Source organism: Theobroma cacao, chromosome 1, assembly GCF_053813885.1.
Source record: "Theobroma cacao isolate CCN51 chromosome 1, ASM5381388v1, whole genome shotgun sequence".
In the NCBI taxonomy this organism is placed as follows: Eukaryota; Viridiplantae; Streptophyta; class Magnoliopsida; order Malvales; family Malvaceae; genus Theobroma; species Theobroma cacao.
The window spans coordinates 42,433,708-42,454,924 of NC_142639.1; the positions used below are offsets into that span (position 1 = coordinate 42,433,708).

Here is a 21,217-nt window from a genome sequence, read left to right on the forward strand (position 1 = left end):
CCATTTCTTGTTCCATGGTTGGCCCTACAAATTCTTCTACAGTCATCAATGGTACAATCCAATCCGTGGACAATCATCGTCATCACGTTATAATTAGCACTTAATTAGCATAGTGAGTTATTTTGATATTTACTTGTTTCAAATTAAAAAAAATAGTAAACACTTGAATATTTGACTCATTAATTGATATATAGTTTTTTATTTAAAAAATAAAATTTAAATATATTTTTTTAAATTAAAAAAATTAAAAAATAGTGAAAAAAGAATGTATGTTTGAATTTAATAGGCAGCAAAATGTTAGTAAACTTTTCGGTAATTTCAAAAAGGCATTAATTTAATGTAGTTTTTCAAAAGGAATTCTAAGTTAATATGCATTTATTAGACTTGAGTCAACGATTGTTTTCTACTTAATCAATTATTCATGATATGCTTTTTATTATACATTTAAAACGGATCCAGAACAAAGAAACAAAATTTACAAATTAAGGTAAAAGTCCTGATATGCTGTCACCACCAAGCCCAATGATTTTGTTGTGGTCCTCCTCCTATTTAATAGTAGCAATATAATATAATAATGATCAATTAATGATTTGTTACCCACGTAAAATATGTATTATGCATATTTATTTATACTCAAAATTTAGAATCAAATCTAACTTGTTGATGAAAGAAAATAACGGAAAAACATTTGACTGTGTGGTTGATAACTATTTTGGAAATAGCAACTAAATTCTTTTTCTTGATATTTGGTTGGCAATGGATTGTTGCGTAGTGGAAGGGACCTCCCTGGAGGAAAAATCCGGTATCAAATTTGACTTCTTATTCTATGCTTGAGTATTATCCGCATTTACTCATTATCAGTGGAAGAGCATGCGACGTGGCACTTAATACACCAACAAAGGACAAGGCCAACGTGACGAGGCCACTGATTGATACATACACATAGCCGGCCACTATCTTGCTTAATCACTGGCCATTGTTTTTGGAGGCAGAAATATATGGCGGTGGAAGAGGAGAGGCTGGTGAGCGGCGTCCGCCGAGGGGTTGGGCCGGGAATTGTTGAGGTGAATCCCAAGCCGCAAAAAGGGCTGAGTTCGAAGCTGATTGATTGGTTGGAGAAGTTGATAGTTAAGCTCATGTACGATTCTTCACAGCCTCAACATTATCTGTCTGGTAACTTCGCTCCCTCCCCCAACGAAACTCCTCCCACCAAAGATCTTCCTGTCAAAGGCCACCTCCCTGTAAGCAAATACTAACTACTAATACCACTTTACATTTTTTAACCACCTGCTACAATCTTTCCGCTTATTCACATTGAAAGTCTCTGTTCGGTGGTTACGGAAGAGAAAGAGTATATTCTTTTTTTTTTATTATTATTATTACTTCTTTTCTCTGACTAAAGGGTTTACCTTTACTGATTCTTTGGTGAAGTGGTTGAGACTGGATTGATTAAATGGTTTTAATTTTGTTCAATATTCTATCATGTGCATGTCACTAATATTTTCTATTAATTCCAGGAATGCTTGAATGGTGAATTTGTCAGGGTCGGGCCCAACCCGAAGTTTGCCCCTGTGGCTGCATATCACTGGTATCATATGTCCAACTCATCTGTTTTTGTTTTGAATCAAGTTTCACTTTGATTTGTTAACCATGTACCCATCCTTTCTAATTCCATTTTTTCTTTTTTTTTTTCCTTTTTTTAAATTTCTCTGCCTACAGGTTTGATGGAGATGGGTACGTTAACTTTGACACTAAACTATTTATGTAATATTACTCCATTTCACTGCAAATTTATTGCATTTTTACGTGGATGCTGCTCAAAATGCCAATCCAAACATTGTTCTTTGCTTTGTTACTTTATTTAGTGCGCTGTAGGAAACTGTTAATTTTGGAATTTGCAGAATGATTCATGGTATGCGCATTAAAGATGGAAAGGCAACATATGTCTCCCGTTTTGTGAAGACATCGCGTATTAAACAAGAAGAATATTTTGGAGGTTCTAAATTTATGAAGGTATACCTTGCAAGTTACCTTCTTGACAAGAAAAGGTTGAAAAAAGTTAGATTATTAGTTCTAATTAATGATTTGTTTTGTATACATTGCTGTGCTATTTACAGGGGAATTTGCTTCATAAATTAATGGGATATAAAGCATTGCAAAGTTGTACTGGCTATTTCTTATTTCCTTGAGCTGCTCTTAAGTGGTGCACCCTTATGAAATCTAAACAGTATTGGAACTACAATGACAATTCCATGACTTTAAAAGAAGCGCTAGGATATTAATTTTAACTGTAGAAAACTTCTGTTTCAAATGCTTATCTAGGACATGTCATTGTTCTCTTCTTAGATATGTCATTTTGCAGGTTGGAGACCTTAAAGGGTTTTTTGGATTACTCATGGTCAACATACAGAAGCTGAGAGAAAAGGCTAAAGTGTTAGATTTATCATATGGATATGGGACAGGTAAATTTGTTGAGTCTGTTTCTACTGAAATGCAAGACAATGAATTGAATTCAAGATGTGAGCTTTCAGCAAGTTCTGTTATATGCATTTATGCTGGATCAGGGTTAGGTGCCAGTAATTGTATGCCCTTGTGTCTGTTACATATATCACTGGTAAAGATATGGCTCAATGATTCTAAGATCTCAATTTTATTTCCCCAAACCATCACATAAGGAAATATTAGTGAAAAACTGAGTGAGCTAGAATGGATTACATTCTTCATTCTGATACATAGTTGATCTGGTGACCTTTGGGAGGTGTTACTGGGAGCTCCCAAAACTTATTTGTCCTTCAATTTATTCCATGAATCCGTGGCACATGTATCCATCAAAATGCAGTCTGGAAACAACCCCACCCTACCCTTTCAATTTTTTGTTAATGCTCATCAATAGTTCACCTGTTTTAAAATGCTTATATTATTGATGTGAAAATCTGACCTGGCATATCATCTTTGCACAGCTAATACAGCTCTCATATATCATCATGGGAAACTTCTGGCACTTCAAGAGGCAGATAAACCTTGTAATTTTTTCTTCTGTCTATCAATTTCCTTTTAAGAAAGAATGAGGAGGGTTAAGGACACTAAAATTTACATTTATTTGCAATTCTTTTTTTGTTTTACTGGCTATTTTTTTCTTCATTGAAACTTGCACATTAAATTGTAATCCCTGTTGCAACAAGCAGATGTCCTTAAAGTTTTCGAGGATGGAGATCTCCAAACTCTTGGCATGCTTGATTATGACAAGAGGCTGGCACATTCCTTCACTGCTCATCCAAAGGTTGATCCAGTCACAGGTAAGATCCACTATTTAAATAAGAAATCAGTAAATTATTAGTTAGAGAGTTGTAAAAGTGCTTTTGATTTATGAGATTTTTGCATGCAGGTGAGATGTTTACTTTTGGCTATTCACACGAGCCACCATATATCACATACAGAGTCATTTCAAAAGATGGTTTCATGCACGACCCAGTACCAATAACAATATCAGAACCAATCATGATGCATGACTTTGCGATTACTGAGAACTATGCAATTTTCTTAGATCTTCCTTTGTATTTCAGACCAAAGGTATGCCACTTTCTATCAGAATACCACCTTTAAAAACTTTGTATAGGTTGGTATATAACTTGGGTTCCTAAAATGCTATTTGATTTCTCCTTAAAAACTTTTATGTTGGTGGGTAACTGAAATTATGCATGGGAACTGATGGAATCTTGGCTTCTGATATCATTGTTGTGAATGATAATGATTACATCTTTTGATTGTTGACATTTAAATTTTCAGGAAATGGTTAAAGAAAAGAAGATGATATTCTCATTTGATGCTTCAAAGAAGGCTCGTTTTGGTGTGCTTCCACGATATGCAAAGGACGACCTTCTAATCAGATGGTTCGAGCTTCCTAATTGCTTTATATTTCATAATGGTATTGTTTGCATTTTATCATTGTTTACGTTCCGAAACTTTCTTCTAGGAAATTAAGATTTATTAGATAGTTTCAGGTCATTAGTAGCTGGTACTTGTCGATTTGCATATTCTCATCGGTAACATTCACATTTAATCAGCTCCGGGAAGGAGTCACTTTCTATGTTTTATATGGTTATGTGGCTTATCAAGGACATCAACCATCACTAGCATCAACTTGTCCATGGACTTATTGATACCCATTTTAACTTCAGATTTCTTCCTTGTTTTCAAAAAGGAAAAAGAGATAATTGATAGACTCAGTGATTTGGATTGACAATTATTATCTAATCAGTTTCAGTTGAGTGGCTACACAATTATGTTTGACAATTAGCTAGTACATGACTTTTATCAAACTTCCCGAACTCAATCCTTGATTTGTTAAGTCATTTCCTTCTACGTCTTAGGAACTATTCTTCCATCTTCTCAGTAGTTCTATTAATTAGTTACTATCAATTCAGCTACCAACTGAAAAGATGTATAATTCTTCTATGAAACATGGTTTCTTCTCATTATATTTCTAAACTATGCTTCATATATTTGCTCTTTGTACATGAATGGGTTAGAATGTAACTGCTTTAATGACTTTCTGTTACTAGCAAATGCTTGGGAGGAGGAGGATGAAATTGTTCTGATCACTTGCCGCCTTGAGAATCCAGATCTGGACCTGGTCAGTGGGGAGGTCAAAGAGAAACTAGACAATTTTAACAATGAGCTGTGAGAACTCTGACCTTTTATGTGAATTCGTAGGATGATCTTTGTACTGCAAATTGTGTATCATTCTTATTATTGAAATCAGGTATGAAATGAGGTTCAACATGAAAACTGGTCTTGCTTCACAAAAGCAATTATCAGTCTCTGCTGTTGATTTCCCTAGGGTGAATGAATACTACACTGGCAGGTATGTATCTGTTGTGGTGTTAGTAATCTGAAAACGTGTAGAGGAAAATATGTATCTTTTAAACTTCTTTTGATCAAGTTTATAGGGCACTTATCATTTGCTTATGGTCATTTTCTCTAATCTCACTCAAACTCTTACTTATTGCTTCTCTTGTGTGAATTTAGAAAACAAAGATATGTATATGGAACCACTTTGGACAGCATTGCAAATGTCACAGGGATTGTGAAGTTTGATCTGCATGCTGAACCAGAGGCAGGAAAACCAAAGATTGAAGTTGGGGGGAATGTTCAAGGCCTCTTTGACTTGGGTCCTGGTAGATTTGGTTCAGAAGCTATTTTTGTGCCTCGTGAGCCAGGGACCACTTCTGAAGAGGATGACGGCTACTTGATATTCTTTGTACATGATGAGAATACTGGGTATGTCTCTCCCTTTCTCTTGCTATTCATGAACTTCATTTATCTTTTTGAATGAGAGAGAATTACTTCTACTCTATTGCATCACGCATGCCTATTAAATTTTCCATTCTGTACTTGGCATTTGTAATTTTCTCTAAACATGCCTTGGCAACCAAAATGCTGTCTACATACCATTTGAGGATGAAAAGACTAGTTTTGTGCAAGAGTGAGATATTGAAGCAGTGATTCTATCCCCGCTGAGAGTTTTAAATTTTTAGCTACCCTTTTTGGTAAATATATTTGATGGATTGATAGGAATGAGTTTTGTTGATTGTAAAAGTGGAATCTCTACATAAATTTTAAGCCAACTATCAGCCACATTCACTGATGCTTTTCCTGTAAATATTGAAACATTTAGCCTTGCCCACAATATGCCTTATTGCACTGTACAAATCATGGTCTCAATTCCCTCCATTGCATGAGCAGGAACATATTTGTATGGTCCTTACTGCTATAGCTGTCTCTATTTTGATTTCAGAATCGAAGGAACTAATCACTGTGATCCAATCGCTCCTTTAAATTTCCATTTGCCTTGGTCTTTTTAAGATGAAGGCCTATTTGAAATTTGGTCAACTTGCCAACTGATTTGATTCTTTTCCTTTTTGACTGTGCAGAAAATCATCAGTGAATGTGATTGATGCAAAAACAATGTCAGCAGATCCCGTTGCAGTTGTTGAATTACCTCACAGGGTTCCTTACGGGTTCCATGCTTTCTTTGTGACCGAGGTTAGTATATCTTGCAGTACTTCCATTAGCTTTCCACAGTTCAGATATTGGAATTTATAAGACACAGACGTGATTCTGCTGCTGCCTCACGGTACCAAAACTAGGCTTATCCCCGTTTGAAGTAGGATTTGCCAAGTTTACAGTTTAAGCCCAAAAATAAAAACCAAAGAAAAAAGATGTTAACCTTTCTTTTCTCAAAGATTTTGATAATTTTCTCTGGTTACTTTTGCTTGTTGTGGAACAGGAACAACTTCATGAACAAGCCAAATAGAGATCGCACGTAGACGTCTTGAAACAAACCCGAGCTTTCAGACAATTAAGATCCCGGAGACGATTCCCTTGGTTTCTACACTTCATAACCTGGGGTTTGGCTGTCCATGTATAGGTATGCCAAACTATAGCCAAAATGCTTGTAATAAGGGTATAACTCCACGCACCGAGAAGATAAATAAGGGCATAACTCCACGTACGGAGAAGATACTGTCAGCATTTTTAAGAATGTTTCAGTTCCCTTGGAACCCCCTACCATTACCAAAACTGAGATCCTTTCTTTGGCCATGGTGTTATTGTTTTTTTTCTTTTTCTAAAAGACTGCTCTGCTTTCTGCAAACTGAAATTTATTGGATGTCGGAAGGGTTAAATTTATGGGATTGACGGTAAGGTAACAGGACGATTTATGCAATACCAGTAAACCACCGCACGCGATTGATTGCGTCCTGGAGAAGTGTTTTTAGGAGATAAGAAAATGAAATGAACGTAAACTTACTGCCAGAAAAATCATCGTTCTAAGTATGAATTTTGTGCGGTGGAAGTAGAATAACAACATCCAATGGAAACTTGAAAATCTTTTCTGCAGATAACTAAAGCTGATTTTGCAGGTTTTTGTTTGATAAATGAATGAATGAAGAAGTTTCATCCATCTTTTATCAAGCTTGCAATGGATTAAGAAGTTTCCATCATAAATCGAAAAACAGTTGAGAGAAATGATCAGACAATGATGCATCATGCAGAACAAAGAAAAAAAAAACCCAGAAGCTGTGATGAATCCCTCAGATTGCCTGATATCAACCCAGCATGAAGCTGAAACACATGGGTTGGGTGGTTGGTTCCTCAACCTCTGCAATTGAAAGGGAGCACCAAATATTTCACGTGTTTCACGCACATTTTCTGATTACTAAATTTTTCTTCACAGGGATCATATCACCCAGAGTTCACCACCAACTACTACGACATGACTTCCAAAACAAAATCGCCATTTTTGTAGAAACGAAAAGAAGGATATGAAAAATAATTTGATAAAATCCTTGACAGATTCAAAAATAACGCAGAGATGCTAAAAAAAAGTAGACAAAAAAACGGGGCAGGAATTGAATCAGTAGAAAGGGTAGCAGAGAGAGCGGCGGCTCAACAGAGTAAGACAGGGTTTTTGTAGGTTTTTTCCTTCCCTTGGGTGTCGGGTTTTTCTAATCTTTCCCCTTCTGTCTCAGGGCTGGGGGGCCTAGTTTTGGGCTCAAGATTATTGCTACCTATTGCTTTCATAGGCCTTCACGCCTGGGCTTTGAACAATCCATTTTCCTCTTCTCAACCTTCATTTTCACTTTACAGGATGGTATAAATATCGAACGAATACAAAGTATTTACTTTCTAGGAGCATTGCAATACTGCTTTGAGCCTGACATCCATGAGCCCTTGTAGAAAAGCTATACACACACACACACACACATATATATATATATGAAGACTGGAGTGGAGAAGGTTGATTCGTCATCTGGATTCAAAATCCTATATGGTGGGTGGGAGGGTCCTTCCTTCTTCAACTTAGTTTCAAACTTCAACAAATACTAACATTCATAAGTTATCTATAACCTTGTAAGCAAGACATGCCGAAGTGTGGCATCAATAGCCACGAAAAATGCACGCTTTCACCCTCCGAGAAACAATCACCACATCCCTCCAAACAGTTTATATAATGTAACAAGTCTCCGGACAATCACTACAATACATATGAAAGAGAGGGAGAGAGGCAGCAGCAACACAAGGCGCCACTTTACATTATTATGGCCACACTATGATGGAAAACTTAAAAAACTCTTTCAGTCATACACAAGTCTCCATGCTCTTTGACATGTTCAAATGTAAGTTGTCTGAAATTTTGCACATTCACAACTGGTTTGCTACTTGATAGATACAACACCTATTTATCTTTTTACAAAGGGGTCAATGGGAGGGATGTCAAACTCTTAGCAGAGTGGAGATCAACCAAAGACCGCATATCTCCTCGTATAACCCCTTAACCATGAGTTACCAAAGCCAAGAATGAATTGCCTGTGGAATGCCACTCTGGGAGGGATTCCACCACCCAAGATCGAAGGGGCAAATACCTCCACCTTTGCCTATATACAAGAAGACTCCCATTAGATACAAACACAAACAATGACCCATCCCATCCTACAATGAAAAAAAAAAAAAAAAAGAGTTAACAAATGCCAAACCTGCAAAGCAATGCTGGAGAACGCCACCCACCTCAAGGAGGAATTTCATTTAATTGACGGGGCACCATCTTGTGCCCCATTCCCTTGCACAATATTCCTCTGCTGGCCAAAGCAGTTACCCTCCACAGCATCATTAGATGATGAGTGGTATGTTGATGACAGACCATGGCCATTGGTGTTAACATTAGCTAAAGATTGTGCATTGGGCAAGTCCTGTACCAGTGACCCGTTTCCTTCTTTCTGATCGTAGAAGGAATTTAAATTTGCAGATCTACACCCAGAACCAGATAAGTGAGCTGATTTAATTGAAAGGTTTGCATCTGAATTCATGCATTCTTCTGAGGTGGGACTGGTAACGTCATTATCCTGCTTCTTTGTATTAAGAAAACGACCTCCACAACCCCTAGCCCTTCTCATAGCATGTAGATGCCGAGACTCATGAAGGTATGGCTGTAGTCAATGGCAACAGAATTGAGTCTTGAACCCTAATTTGTACATTTCTTCTAGCCAAAAAGGAAAGGAAAAAGGGAACAAAAAAAACCTAAAAATATCAATTCTACCTTTCTAGCTTTAAAGGCTTTCTTTTCTAGCTCAGCCTTAGCACGTATTTGTCTTCGCCTCAAAATGCCATGATATTGCTTTGCATTTACATAAACAGGCTCCTCTTCCATTTGAAGAGGCAAAGGCATTCTAGCATGATGCATTCCATATAGATGTGGTGACACCTGGCACAACATAGTTGGAGTTATCAGAAAAATTCTGGCTTCCCAAATTTAATCAGCAAGAGAACGCATTAAGTTCATTGGTTTTATGTGGACCACTACTTACATACATCTCGTAAACCTTCAATATAATGAGTGCATAACCTCTATCCCCACTAGTGAAAACACATGAAACTCATTTGAAGACATTTAGATAAAATAAGTTCCTAAAATAAGAGTCTTACATCAATGACCAACATTAATTATGCAAAAATCAGAGATAACTAGGGTAAATTGAAAAAGAAAAAGGTTAGATGATGGTCGGGTCACTCATATGGTAAATTTGCTCTTCCGCAATTTGTACAGAAACTGTGAAATAAAATTCTTGTTTTTCTCTCAAGAGCAAATAAAGGATGAACTCATTTGTGTGTACTTTAAAGCGCTAGTTGTGGCTGCAGTGTAACAGCATTATGTAGAGCAAATGAGCCATAATCCTAGGTTGAAGCATTACCATTGCAAAATGAAAGTTTTATACATACAAATTGATGCATGCATAAAGGGCAAAAGGAAACAAGATGCATTGTCTTATTCTAGTCATAGCTTAAAAGGAAATCCATTTTCTAGTAATCAGGAACGTCTATCTAGTGCAAAATAGTCACTATAAAACTGTCTTTCCTTTCATCCATTTACCACAGAACAAGATACTCAGAGCATACCATCGTTTGTGGCCCATATGAAGTCATTATTCCACTGTACTGAGGATCTGAATAGGGATACGCTGTCAAGACCTGAAAAGTTAGGAGCAAGATTTCTTCCTCAGTCAGAGAGAGAACCAATGCAAACTCATAGACATTTAAAGGATAAAAAAATGCAGGCACAAGGACGGATACATGAAGTAAGTTCATGAATGCTTTGATATGTATGTAAATGTGTGTGTGAGAAAGAGAGAAAGGCCTTACAATTGAGTGACCAACTAGTTCCATTTGGGAATTTGGTTCAAGGTGTTCACCCAAAGTAAGGGGTGCTGCAGAAGGAGCATGCTTGGGATGTTGGCGATCTTGTCCATTTCTCCCATCTGATCCAAAAACTAAGATTGCATCAATATCACAATGAATACAAAGCACATGGTTTCCTCAATTTCATGCAGACATGTCATATGGCACTAGTTATCATTCTCAGATGCAGCTATTTCCACAACCTTGTTTAAATTGGGTTTTGCTGTCCTCTCAACAACCTTAGACAGCACACGTTAACTTTTGAAACTTAATGATAAGGATATATGTTCCCACCCAAAAACACTAACCCTGTGTGGGGAATCCAAAAAAAAGTTAAAAAAGCCTCCTATATATCTGGTAGATTTGTCGAATAGAGAAAATTGGGCAGAGAATGGCAAGCCAAGATCCTATACAGGGGCGGCAACCTATTGGGAACGATGCATTACTAAAGATCATAGTGAAAACAAGAAAACTCCTTTGAATAATCTTCTTCATCTACAGAAACTTCCTAGTAAATGAAAATGGAATCCAGTGATAGACAATTTTTGGAGTAATGATCCTTAAAAACCACCTAAGAAACCCAATCCACCATGTGAACTGCCCACAATCTAAACACTGAATCATGAATCTTTTCATTACTTCTAAACATGCATCCACAAAACTAGGAGGAACCGCTCCAGTGTGAAGTTACAAAACATCAAATGAAAAAATTTACCAATCCATCACCGTCCCTGCTCGAGATATTAATGTTCTGAGGTTAAAGGTATCACCATGTTATAGTTTCATGATTTCCTACTTATGAAGCACAAGGCAAACAACTAGAAGGGAATGTCCACAAAATTACCCTTTGGTCCCTTAAATTTTCTATAATACATCTTTTTTTCCCTTTTCCCCTTTTTTGTTCTGTGAGACATGAGCACATCCTCTAAACTAATTTCTAAATAATTTTTTAATATAAATACTAGGTAAATGAATGACATGGACCAAAAGAACAGTAGACATTAGTTTGAAGTAAACAACACATATTTTCTTCCATTTGTCAAATCATAACAAACTGATCATGTTAGGAATGGAGGCAGATTCACCAATCCTGCAAAGTGATTAAGATAAGTAAAAACATGGGTCTATAATTACCAAATCACAGTAGTCACTTGTCCAAAACTGAGGTCTTGTGGTCTTTTAGCATGAAAAAGAAGCATTCCATCTCTAACTAATATGAGAAATCCGAGATGGTGATTTACAGTAATCAGATTCTCTTTACTGGAATTACCTCCATTGCCCAAGCCACCATGAGCTTGTGACTGGACAGCTCCATTTGCCATTGAACCATGTAGTTGTTCCATAGAAGATGAATTTGAGGCAGCTTCACCTAAGGGATTAGTACCAACCCCTTTCCACCAGGGCTCAGAGAAGACAGTTGACTGCAACACACTTTGAGCACCATGGTCTAACTGTTGATCTTCGTTCACCGGTTTTGCTGGCATTATTCACAACTTATCCTGGAATCAGCAGCCAAGTCCCAAAACCAATTTAAAACAGAGAGTGAGAGAGGATAAAACTATTTGGACAAAATAAATAAAATCTAGAGCTCTAAATAGCCAAAACAGAGAATTTTTCCCATGAGATATAAACAGAATAGAAACAGAAAATTCCACAAGGATCTCAACTTCCCACTCACTATCATCTACTACAACATCAATTGTGCACAATCTAATCTCGAGTTTCATCAAGCTTCAGAGGAAAAATAAAAAACAATAACCAATCTTTTAATAAATTAAACATGAATTATATGTATAATACAAACATCTTTTAAGAAATTATGTTACTAAAAGGAAAAGGGGGTTCATTCCCTTAATTCGAAATTCAATCGAAATTTAAAAATCAAAGCTTCAAAATAAGCAACACTCAAAGGTAGTAGCTGAAAAAAATGAACCCAAAAATCTTATTCAAATTTCAAAAAGAGCATGAATTAACGTCTTCCAGCTGAAGTCAATACAACTAAGTGATTCAATTTTTAAATTTTGCATCTGGGTATCTCTAATCCCACCCCATAATTCATGCTAATCTTCTTCTTTCCTCCAATTCTCTCATCAACGAAAGAGGAAACTCCCAAAACATCAACTCAAGGCAACAAAAAAAAAATAACAAAATGCTAAATTAAAGCCCCAAAGCAGTGGTCTTGGAAATCAAAGACATGAAAAAAGGAAAGATCTTTAGAGAGAAATTTTTTTTTTCCTTTTACAGAAAAGAAAAAGAAAAAAATATGGAGGACTTACTGCAGTAGGAAAGAAAAAAAGTCAAGAGGCTAAAAAGATTGTATTTTGAGAAGCAAAGGTCATAGAGATTGGTTCATTTTTGTGCTCTCTCTCTCTGCAACCTTAGCAGAGACATAGCGGCATTGATAGAGAAAGAGAAATGTATCTAACTTATCAATATTTATATTTATATACCAGTATATACTTGGTAACAGAATTTTCAAACTTTTTTAGTTTTTTTTTTTATATATTTTTTTTCCTAATGTTCTCAGAAATTTAATTTCATTTTTAATTAATTATGTTTATATTTATTATATTTCACATAAATACTGATGTCTTTGTCCGTTGTTAGGTAGAAAAATTAAATTTTTTATTTCATTTTGTCTTAATTTTCGTAAAAATTAAAAAAAATAAATATGTAAAAATCGAGAAAATAATAATTCTTAAAGCTTATTCTAATTAAATATAAAGAGAAAAGCAGGGATCGCTAAATCTAACATACAAATGTAGGTTTTTGTTAATTAACGGAAGAAGAAGGATTTGTGGTATGGATAAGCAATCAGTACGTAGTGGAAGTTCAACTTAAGAGTACGTGACCAAAGTGTTTAGCCACTTGTCACAGTCACTTTCTTCCAACAGCTGTGGGAGGTGGGTTTGAGGAAAGCTTGAGCTACAATTTTCCAAAGTAGTTTTTAATCATACAACTTCGGTTGAGAAGCCATTATCAAGTCTTAAAGTCGACTTTGGTCACCTTTTTGTGAGGCTCGGTTCTTCTCTTGGTTTCAAAGCCAAAGTTTTAATCGCCCATACCTTTAAGGAAAGCTTTTTAATTGAAATTTTTTATATTTTTTTATGATTTGTGAAAGTATTTATTATCACATATTTTATTAAAAATATTATTTTTTTTTAAAAAAAAGATAATAATAAATTAATGAATATGAATAATTTTTAACTGCCAGCGGTGGTACATGTGATGCGCACAACTTGCCACGTCTTCACCATTTTTACTTGTCAACCATCGTCAACGTCCTTGTCGGCTTTTGCTTAACGTCGTTGTAACGTTTCTGTGCCCTTCACTTGTTTTCATCCTAGGTAACAGCCTAACACCCGAAATAGACGCAAAAAAACTTATCGTCAATTTTTAAAAATAATAAATAAACCGTAAATCTTTTTTTTTTGGTAATAGTAATAGTAGCACTAGTATTAAAAACAATCATTCTAGTACTTTACTTGATCCAAAGTCAGTTGACTTTTCTGCCGGCCATGCATTAACATTATCATAACCCTTAAACTAAAATGTTATACTAGTAAATTGAATTTGAGACGCCCCAATCTCTTCTTCCTTTTTTTTAACTCCCTTGTTCCTTTGTTTTAGTCATTTTTGTTCATATTATAAAAAATTTTCAAATTTTAATATAAAATATATTTTATACATTTAAAGACGAAAAAGAATAATTTGTTTCTGATTAGCTATCAATAGAACATAAGACTTTTATTATCCAAAATGCTAATTACTACTGCGCATCAGAAAGGAAAAAGGCATGTAGAGAGCGAAAAACAAACAAAAAGAAAAGCTAGTAGTTGATCTTTTTGGTACTAGGAACTAACCATTGATTGGTTTAGGAACAAAGGTCGTAGAGACCCAGACAGACAGGCAGTTGGAGAATCGAGAAAAAGACACATGGAAGTGTAGGTATGTCTGAAACAGTTGAGACCGGCTAGGCGGCTACACAGTACCTAACTGCCAATAACAGCACAAATGACTGCACGATGTGATAGAGCTGGCCTCGCCAAACTTCCGCCATGTCCTAAATTCTCTACCAAACTGAACTAGATATGTACACAAATACTAATAGTCATCGATGCTACCATTAAGAAAAAAAAGTAGACCAAACAGTCCGGACCATTTTAGCATTCTTGAAGCAGGCTTATTATACGGCCACTCTTCCTCTATTTGTTCGTCGACAGGTGACAAACACATGATTTGACGGCTTAGTAGCAGAACATGGAGAAATTTTTACAAGCTTCAGCTCTATTTGATTATTTCAGCATCTCATTACTACATAGTCAAACTCTTTCCAGGCCAATACTGTATCCAGCGAAGAAAAGAATTCTCCGGAAACGTAGCAGTTGGTACCTACTTTCATGGAAACATGCCCTCAAGGAACCTATCAAAGTCTTCGTTGTCATCATCACTTTCATGATTGACAGCTGAAGATGAAGCCCTTTTACCTGAAAAAAAGAGGGAAAATAATAATATCTCTGGGTGTAGGCTAAGATTAACGGCCAATTGAATGGCCTTAGGGTGCCTTTGATTCCCCCCGCTAGGCTGAGATTTGCAGAACCAAGTTATCACTCATAATAATGCTCATTAGCCCTGATAAGATCCTTGTAGCTTAATGAACCTAAGATAATCCGGAGTATGTATTGTTGCCTGTGGAAAACTTGGTTTAAAAAAGATAACCAGGGTAAGTTAGGCAGCAGCAACCACAAGATCTACGCAAAGCTTTAACTTCAATCAGTAAGGCTATAGCTCTAATCTGGCCAATCTCTGGTTTACTACTCATTTTACTCAGTATTAATATTTCCGATGTGCTAATAACAAGAAAATATTGCCAAATCACCCAACATCTTATCCAAGGGCATATATGGTATTCAATGTAAAAATATTAAAACTAGTAAGGATAAAATATAAAGATAACTAACTAGCAAATGCAACCCTCCTTGCCCAGAATGTGCACTTGACTCCTAAATGTTAAAGCTCTAGTGTCTAGACCCTTAATTCCAAACCAGTTGGGTAAATCTGGGAGGATGCAGTGACTTGCCCAGAGGGTGTGGGGAAGTAGAGTAACAAAAATGGTGTCTTGCTGTAGAAGGTAAGCAATAATTCATGAAAATGAATGATAAAGTAGCATTGATGGCAACTTCAAACCTTTTTTCTTTCCTTTGCTCCTCTCACACTCCTCATCTGTGTTATCTTTATCTTTTGACAGATCCCTGAACATAGAACAAGAGTCAACTTCTGAACATATAAAAGAGAATTGAGACACTATCCTTTGTTATTAGTAGATAACAAATTCATAAGCAAAAAGTATTCTGGAGTCAAGTTGACACCTTTTTCTTTTGTACTCCTTTTTCTGTTTTCTGTCTAGTTCCTCCTTCTCCTTCCGTTTTTTGTAATGAAGTTTCTCTGCGCATCTATTTGAAACAGCCAACAAAAAGAAAAAAGCAGCCAAGGATTTAAAGCTTAAGTATAAATTCATATGTATTAAACAAAACATTAGAATCGAATTAATGAAAGACATATCGACAAACCCTAGACAGAACACAGAAATTTAATAAACAAAAAGCCCAATCATCTAAGAACATCTTCCTACGTAAAAACTGGAACATCTTTTGACCCAGTTAGATGATAAGAGATTTGAAATTATACTGCACTACAACAACACTGACTATTCCAACTACATGGTGTATCCAAAAGATACATATCCAAATAACTTTTTCTCCATATTTAAAAGGCATGGTGGCAGACTAGGATTTACAACAAATGACAACTATGAATCACTCCCTGTCTAGCATAACACTCTTATAACTCATCTTCTCAACTTCCAACCTATACATCCATACATCCAATTGAAGTGATAGAAACAATTTTGTCCCGCTTAACATGCCCCTTATGTTTTCCTTTTTTTTTTATAAGCCTTTTGTACATCGACTGGAAGAATGAGAAGAATGAAACATACATATGCAAATGGCAACGGTCAATGTGAGAACAGAGGCAATATTAAGTGATTCTCCATAAAGCCATGGACCTTAAACCCCAAGCAGAAGGCATGAAAACGACAAAATGACTTTTGACCCAGTTCAATGTATTCCTAACAATATAGAAATGAGAAGGATAAAACATTCACGAATGGCAACAGTCAATAAGAGAGCAAAGGAATATTTAGCAATATCCAGAAGACCATGGACCTTAAAACTCCCACTACATGGCATGAGATGCAGAAAAGCCAACAAAGTACTACAGAACATCTTTGGTGAACAAAGTTGCTTGGTGATAAAAGAATAGGTCTAGCCCAGCATGAGTAGAAAAAGAGAAAAATGAAAAATCAGACAAATAAAATCTCACTACATATTTCACCTTTCACAAGTTACTAACTTCACAAGGGCCTGCTTGTTTTCTCCAGCCTCAAAATAGGAAAAATTTACCTGAAAATTTTAGCCAAGAAAAATGAAAAGCAAAATTTGCAGAGAGCGCCAACAGCATTGTTGACTACAAGAAAGTGGAACGTAATAAATCAAGACAAGCAGATTGAATATAACACAATGCCATGCACAGTTAGCTAAATCAGGAGAAAAATTATTCCAGATAGAGAAGAGAACATTCCGTACGAGTCCAATGATTTTATTTTCAATTAGTAACATGTGAAATCTACATAGTTAACATATATACCGCTATTTTCATCACTACAAACTGTGTATTATAGGAAAACTGGCCATCCATGTATGTGGATCTCACCTGCAACCCTTGTGGCTTTCATGACTATGGAGTATGGAAAGCCAAAACTCCAGTGTTTGCTTCCTAGAGCATAGGGTATATGATCCCATACAAAACCAACAGAAATCAGAAGTTCCAAACCGGCATAGTTTAGCCCATTTTACACTAATTTGCACAGACAAGATAATTCTCTTCATAACAAAATATTACAGTATTTAGGAAGGACAATAGGAATTTCACATCTCCACATCTTCCTTAATGCCATTGAGATAGCAGTATCACAGAAAATATCATCTAACCTTGCAAAAGTTCATACACATTTAACACTAATAAACTGCAAAATTATCTCATAACCTGTGAAGAGTTAAAAGATGAAGGCCAGTGCAAAGAACAAATGGTGATTACAAGTACAAACACTTGCCTCATAACTTGCTAAGTCTTCTTTCTCATTGCAGTGCTTATTACCACATATGAACTGTCCTGACGGAAAAGAGTAGTAAGTAAATTATAAACTTATGCACCATTGCCAATTAATGAACATCTTTATGATTAAAGATGATTGTTAAATTGAATTTATAGAGAGATAAGAATCAACGAAAATATGGGTTGTTGAAGGCAGTGAAGATTTCCTTGGTCTTGTTTCTAGGACCCTTCTACTCCACACCTCTTAGCCCACCTTTGTGATCAATTGATTTCAACACAAGTGGAAGCCCATGTGACAACGCTATCAACTGCCACAACTGATTTTGGTACATGTAGTAGTGTCTCAGCCCTTAGATTTTCAACCAATTGTGGTGAACATATTAGTGCCTCAATTTCACCTCAGTCTTTATCACCACTTCCAATTATTGCCCGCCTAATCTTTGTCAATCCCTTGCCCAACAACTTTTGAGGATAATTAAAGCCATTTATACATATCTTTTCAAAATATGAGGATTCAAATTAATGACATCGCATGATTTGCTGATATGAAGGCAGACAGGAATATGAAGGCAATTCTAGAATAATGTAAAACATAACATTTCAAACCAAAACAAGAGATATAAATTAACACCAACAAAAATAAGATCTATTACACCAATTGATATTAATCACAGCAGTCAACAATAAAGAGGAATCTATTTACCTTTACCAGATATGACTTCCTTCTCTGTCCTCCACCTCAAACCAATCTATAACATCAAAAAGGGGAATATCTTAAAAATGAAAATAACTTAAAGTGTAACAAATTCCTCAGAGAAAAAACAAGCATCCAAAGCAGATAAATATACACTCCTATGATTATAACAAAGAATAAAAGATATAGAAGAGAACATAATTGTGGTTGTGGATATGTTTTTCTCACATTTCAGCAACAGATTGTCCTTGTCACTATTGAAAATGAATATAGAGCTAAACCCAAACCAGAGACAGCTTCCCTCTTTCTCAGGTTGGTTACAATTTATACTCAGAATTAGAGCTAAATATACATTATATAAAATGCTGAAAGCATTATACTTGAAAATTTTTTCCATAGAATAAATAAGAGTACAAAACAACTATCATGAACAGACAAGTTAATTAAAACATCAGACAAATTAAAATCATAAGTAACCACATACCTTACCACTCCTATATTGTGACATGTCAGCTATGCAGTATCTTAAATGAGCTTAAGGGAACAAATAAAAAATCACAAATAATTTTCACCTAATTAAAGCTGCAGCAAACTACTTTAAGAAAAGGGCCTAATTAATATGTTAATGCATCAACTTGTGGTCTAAATTTCTATAGAAACCAAAGTGATGTATGAAATCTTTTGTTCTTCATCGAATAGGCCTGCCATTGCCAATGACCCAACTTCCAAATTGAGCTTTTACTAAGAATAGCAAAGGATACTCTTTGAAAAGCTTATCATAGTAACGCTTCACCAGTCTCTGCTCCCAGGATGGGTTCATATCATCTTCCTCTGTACGTATGAACCTTCATTAATTGTAAAATTTAGAAAGAGAAAAACAATTTAGTACCAGATAAAGTTAAGTCCCAGGTTTGAAAATAGAGCTTTATCAAAAAACGCATACCGATATCCCTCCCTCAGGGTATCATGATCAGTTTTAACTGGCAACTTTACATCTGTAGATTTTTCTTTTCCATAGAAGTCAACTGCAAAAGAATAAGCAAAAGCAAACATAAGACATACCCAAAAACACAAAAAGAAAAAAAATCTATCACCACAATGCACCTGACATGCACCCTCATACTAGTTTTAAGAAAGAAAATAAATTGTCTGGCTGACTGTAGCCTCCTTCCTTTCTTAAAAGAGAAGACTGTTCATCATCCATTTGTTTTAGGACACAAGGATGTAACAAATATAGTGCTTCGTATTTGCATAATTCCTTCATGTCCATTTTTTCAACTAACCAAGCAATACATACCTCGAACAATATTATATATAGTTGACACTTAAATCTCAAAGTGTTGGCTCTCAGAAAAAGATATAATATCACATCTCAACAACATTTAACCTAAGTTCTTCTATTTTAAATAAGAAAATCTTCAGGTGAGTGTAGCCCCCTTCCTTTCTCAAAGGACAGGGTTGTTGATCACCTATTTGCTTTTGGACACCAGGATTAAACAAATACGGGGCTCAGCATTTGCACAGAGATTCCTCACGTCCAATTTAGCTAACAAATAAAGGAAATGAATTATCCAAATTTGACGACCAACACAAATCCAAGAATGTTTCTACCGAAACAATTAGAACATGCCAATCAGAAAATCCAAACATTTTCTACATCAAGAAATAAAAGCATTAAGCGCAACAAAGATACAATTAACGAACTTACCGTAATCGTTCAAGAATTTCTTGTGGCGATCGTAGGCGTTAAGGCCGCGAATGTGAGCTTGGTACTGCCTGAAATTTCAATTTAAAAAAAAAATAAAATAAATTTGTGTTGCATCGGATTCAACCGGAGCAATAAAATAATTGGGTATAGACGAGACGAAACTGCTTTTTCTCTTCTCTATCGAATATTGCAGATTTGAGGGACCGGAACGACGCCATGTTGATGATTCCGAGTTTCAAACGCAGAAACCCTAAATAGTTTCGCTGTTTCCACTGGCTGTGGCTAACCAACGGCACGAAAAATATTAAAAAACTCCCGCTCGCCGGTTTACTTTTCTTCGTGTACCTTTCCCTCGTTATATTTTCACCCGCGGAAACCGAAAGTTTTGACTACGCGGCCGCTGCTTGGTAAAAAAAAAAAAGTACTTTATTTGTCAACTAATTAAAATTTCGATAAACATTAACTAAAATTAAACGTTTTACTAATTAACATAATTAAGTGATTTATCAACTAACGCTGTTTAAATAATTAAATTGCAATTTATTCTGTCACTTGAATAAGTGGAATATTTTCCGCATCATTATGATTTAAGTCACAAGCTCAACTCCCTCCAACGTCCAAGTACCATCGAGGAACATGTGTTAGTTCTTTTATTTATTTTAAGTCTCCTTGAATCAGCTACGGCATGCTAAATACAAGGCCCCGCTGGGACCCCCAACAAACTGGATCCCATACCAAAGCTAAAATAATTAGTGCCAACGGCATGTCGGTTGGATCAAATTAAACTCCCATGAACATGTATTTCTATGTGATCAGCAGTAGTACTAGTAGCATGTGATTTGAGTTACAAAACTGTATGATTTAAATTATAATTATAAATGCGTTATAAAAATTGAAAGAATAATAATAAACTATATAATGTTTTATAAAAAATCATTTAATTTGATCCAAATTCAATTTTTAAGAATAAAATTCACGCACAAACATACGTACGGATCTTATTCTTTTATCATACTCATTAATTAGTTACAATTCATGAAAATAATCATTTAAAGTATTTAATCATACTTTTCACATCATATATTTCACATATTCAAGTAAATTAACAATAGATTAATATCTATAATCTTACAAGATGTTAACAAATGCTTACAAATGCGAACAAATATTATACTTAAAAAAATATATAATTAATATATGTATTTGAATACTAAATAAAATTATTTTCTAAAATAAATGTTTTTTGCTAGACATCCATTAACTAAATTAAATCTTAATGGAGAGTTTTTTAGTTCGAGTATTGAAGTAAAAAAGCATTTTTCCCTAATACACAAGCTGCTTTTATTTTATTTTAAAGGAAAAAAAAGATATCATTTATGTAAAAAAATTATGATAAAATGGAGTAA

General features: G+C 35.3%; 3 protein-coding genes across 6 annotated transcripts; 1 reads left to right on the forward strand and 2 right to left on the reverse strand.

The window, feature by feature from the left end:
- Positions 1-868: 868 nt before the first annotated feature.
- CCD1 (carotenoid cleavage dioxygenase 1) lies at positions 869-6,603 on the forward strand. Its single transcript, XM_007052456.3, has 14 exons — positions 869-1,241; positions 1,518-1,588; positions 1,720-1,734; positions 1,902-2,013; positions 2,363-2,462; positions 2,961-3,023; positions 3,186-3,296; positions 3,386-3,570; positions 3,787-3,925; positions 4,563-4,680; positions 4,763-4,864; positions 5,029-5,280; positions 5,934-6,045; positions 6,290-6,603. The coding sequence occupies exons 1-14, from the start codon at positions 999-1,001 to the stop codon at positions 6,314-6,316; spliced, it is 1,650 nt and encodes a 549-aa protein (XP_007052518.1). The 5' UTR covers positions 869-998; the 3' UTR covers positions 6,317-6,603.
- A 1,377-nt stretch (positions 6,604-7,980) lies between these two features.
- LOC18614623 (nuclear transcription factor Y subunit A-1-like) lies at positions 7,981-12,668 on the reverse strand. 4 transcript variants are annotated; one of them, XM_018125836.2, is made up of 7 exons: positions 12,510-12,668; positions 11,504-11,732; positions 10,198-10,313; positions 9,955-10,026; positions 9,098-9,262; positions 8,569-8,987; positions 7,981-8,438 (listed from the first exon to the last, which is right to left on the reverse strand). In XM_018125836.2, the coding sequence occupies exons 2-6, from the start codon at positions 11,715-11,717 to the stop codon at positions 8,583-8,585; spliced, it is 972 nt and encodes a 323-aa protein (XP_017981325.2). In that variant the 5' UTR covers positions 11,718-11,732; positions 12,510-12,668; the 3' UTR covers positions 7,981-8,438; positions 8,569-8,582. The 4 variants fall into 4 exon arrangements, with proteins under 4 accessions (XP_017981325.2, XP_007052522.3, XP_007052521.3 ...); XM_007052460.3 differs by having other exon boundaries at positions 7,981-8,493; XM_007052459.3 differs by having other exon boundaries at positions 8,538-8,987.
- A 1,407-nt stretch (positions 12,669-14,075) lies between these two features.
- LOC18614624 (folate-sensitive fragile site protein) lies at positions 14,076-20,145 on the reverse strand. The gene is made up of 11 exons (XM_007052461.3): positions 19,974-20,145; positions 19,812-19,879; positions 19,047-19,128; positions 18,865-18,948; positions 18,588-18,627; positions 18,113-18,158; positions 17,408-17,466; positions 16,630-16,697; positions 15,603-15,686; positions 15,421-15,485; positions 14,076-14,720 (listed from the first exon to the last, which is right to left on the reverse strand). The coding sequence occupies exons 1-11, from the start codon at positions 20,027-20,029 to the stop codon at positions 14,632-14,634; spliced, it is 741 nt and encodes a 246-aa protein (XP_007052523.3). The 5' UTR covers positions 20,030-20,145; the 3' UTR covers positions 14,076-14,631.
- Positions 20,146-21,217: the final 1,072 nt, after the last annotated feature.

Coding starts and splice junctions, on each gene's coding strand:
- CCD1 (XM_007052456.3), top strand. CDS start 999: ATGGCGGTGGAAGAGGAGAGGCTGGTGAGCGGCGTCCGCCGAGGGGTT. Junction 2,463..2,960: donor ATCATATGGATATGGGACAG/GTAAATTTGTTG, acceptor ATCTTTGCACAG/CTAATACAGCTCTCATATAT. Junction 3,571..3,786: donor CTTTGTATTTCAGACCAAAG/GTATGCCACTTT, acceptor TTAAATTTTCAG/GAAATGGTTAAAGAAAAGAA.
- LOC18614624 (XM_007052461.3), bottom strand. CDS start 20,029: ATGGCGTCGTTCCGGTCCCTCAAATCTGCAATATTCGATAGAGAAGAG. Junction 18,949..19,046: donor ACCCTGAGGGAGGGATATCG/GTATGCGTTTTT, acceptor CAATTAATGAAG/GTTCATACGTACAGAGGAAG. Junction 16,698..17,407: donor AAGACTTAGCAAGTTATGAG/GCAAGTGTTTGT, acceptor TAAAATTTTCAG/GTAAATTTTTCCTATTTTGA.
- LOC18614623 (XM_018125836.2), bottom strand. CDS start 11,717: ATGCCAGCAAAACCGGTGAACGAAGATCAACAGTTAGACCATGGTGCT. Junction 10,027..10,197: donor AACTAGTTGGTCACTCAATT/GTAAGGCCTTTC, acceptor CTAACTTTTCAG/GTCTTGACAGCGTATCCCTA. Junction 9,263..9,954: donor CATATGGGCCACAAACGATG/GTATGCTCTGAG, acceptor ATGTTGTGCCAG/GTGTCACCACATCTATATGG.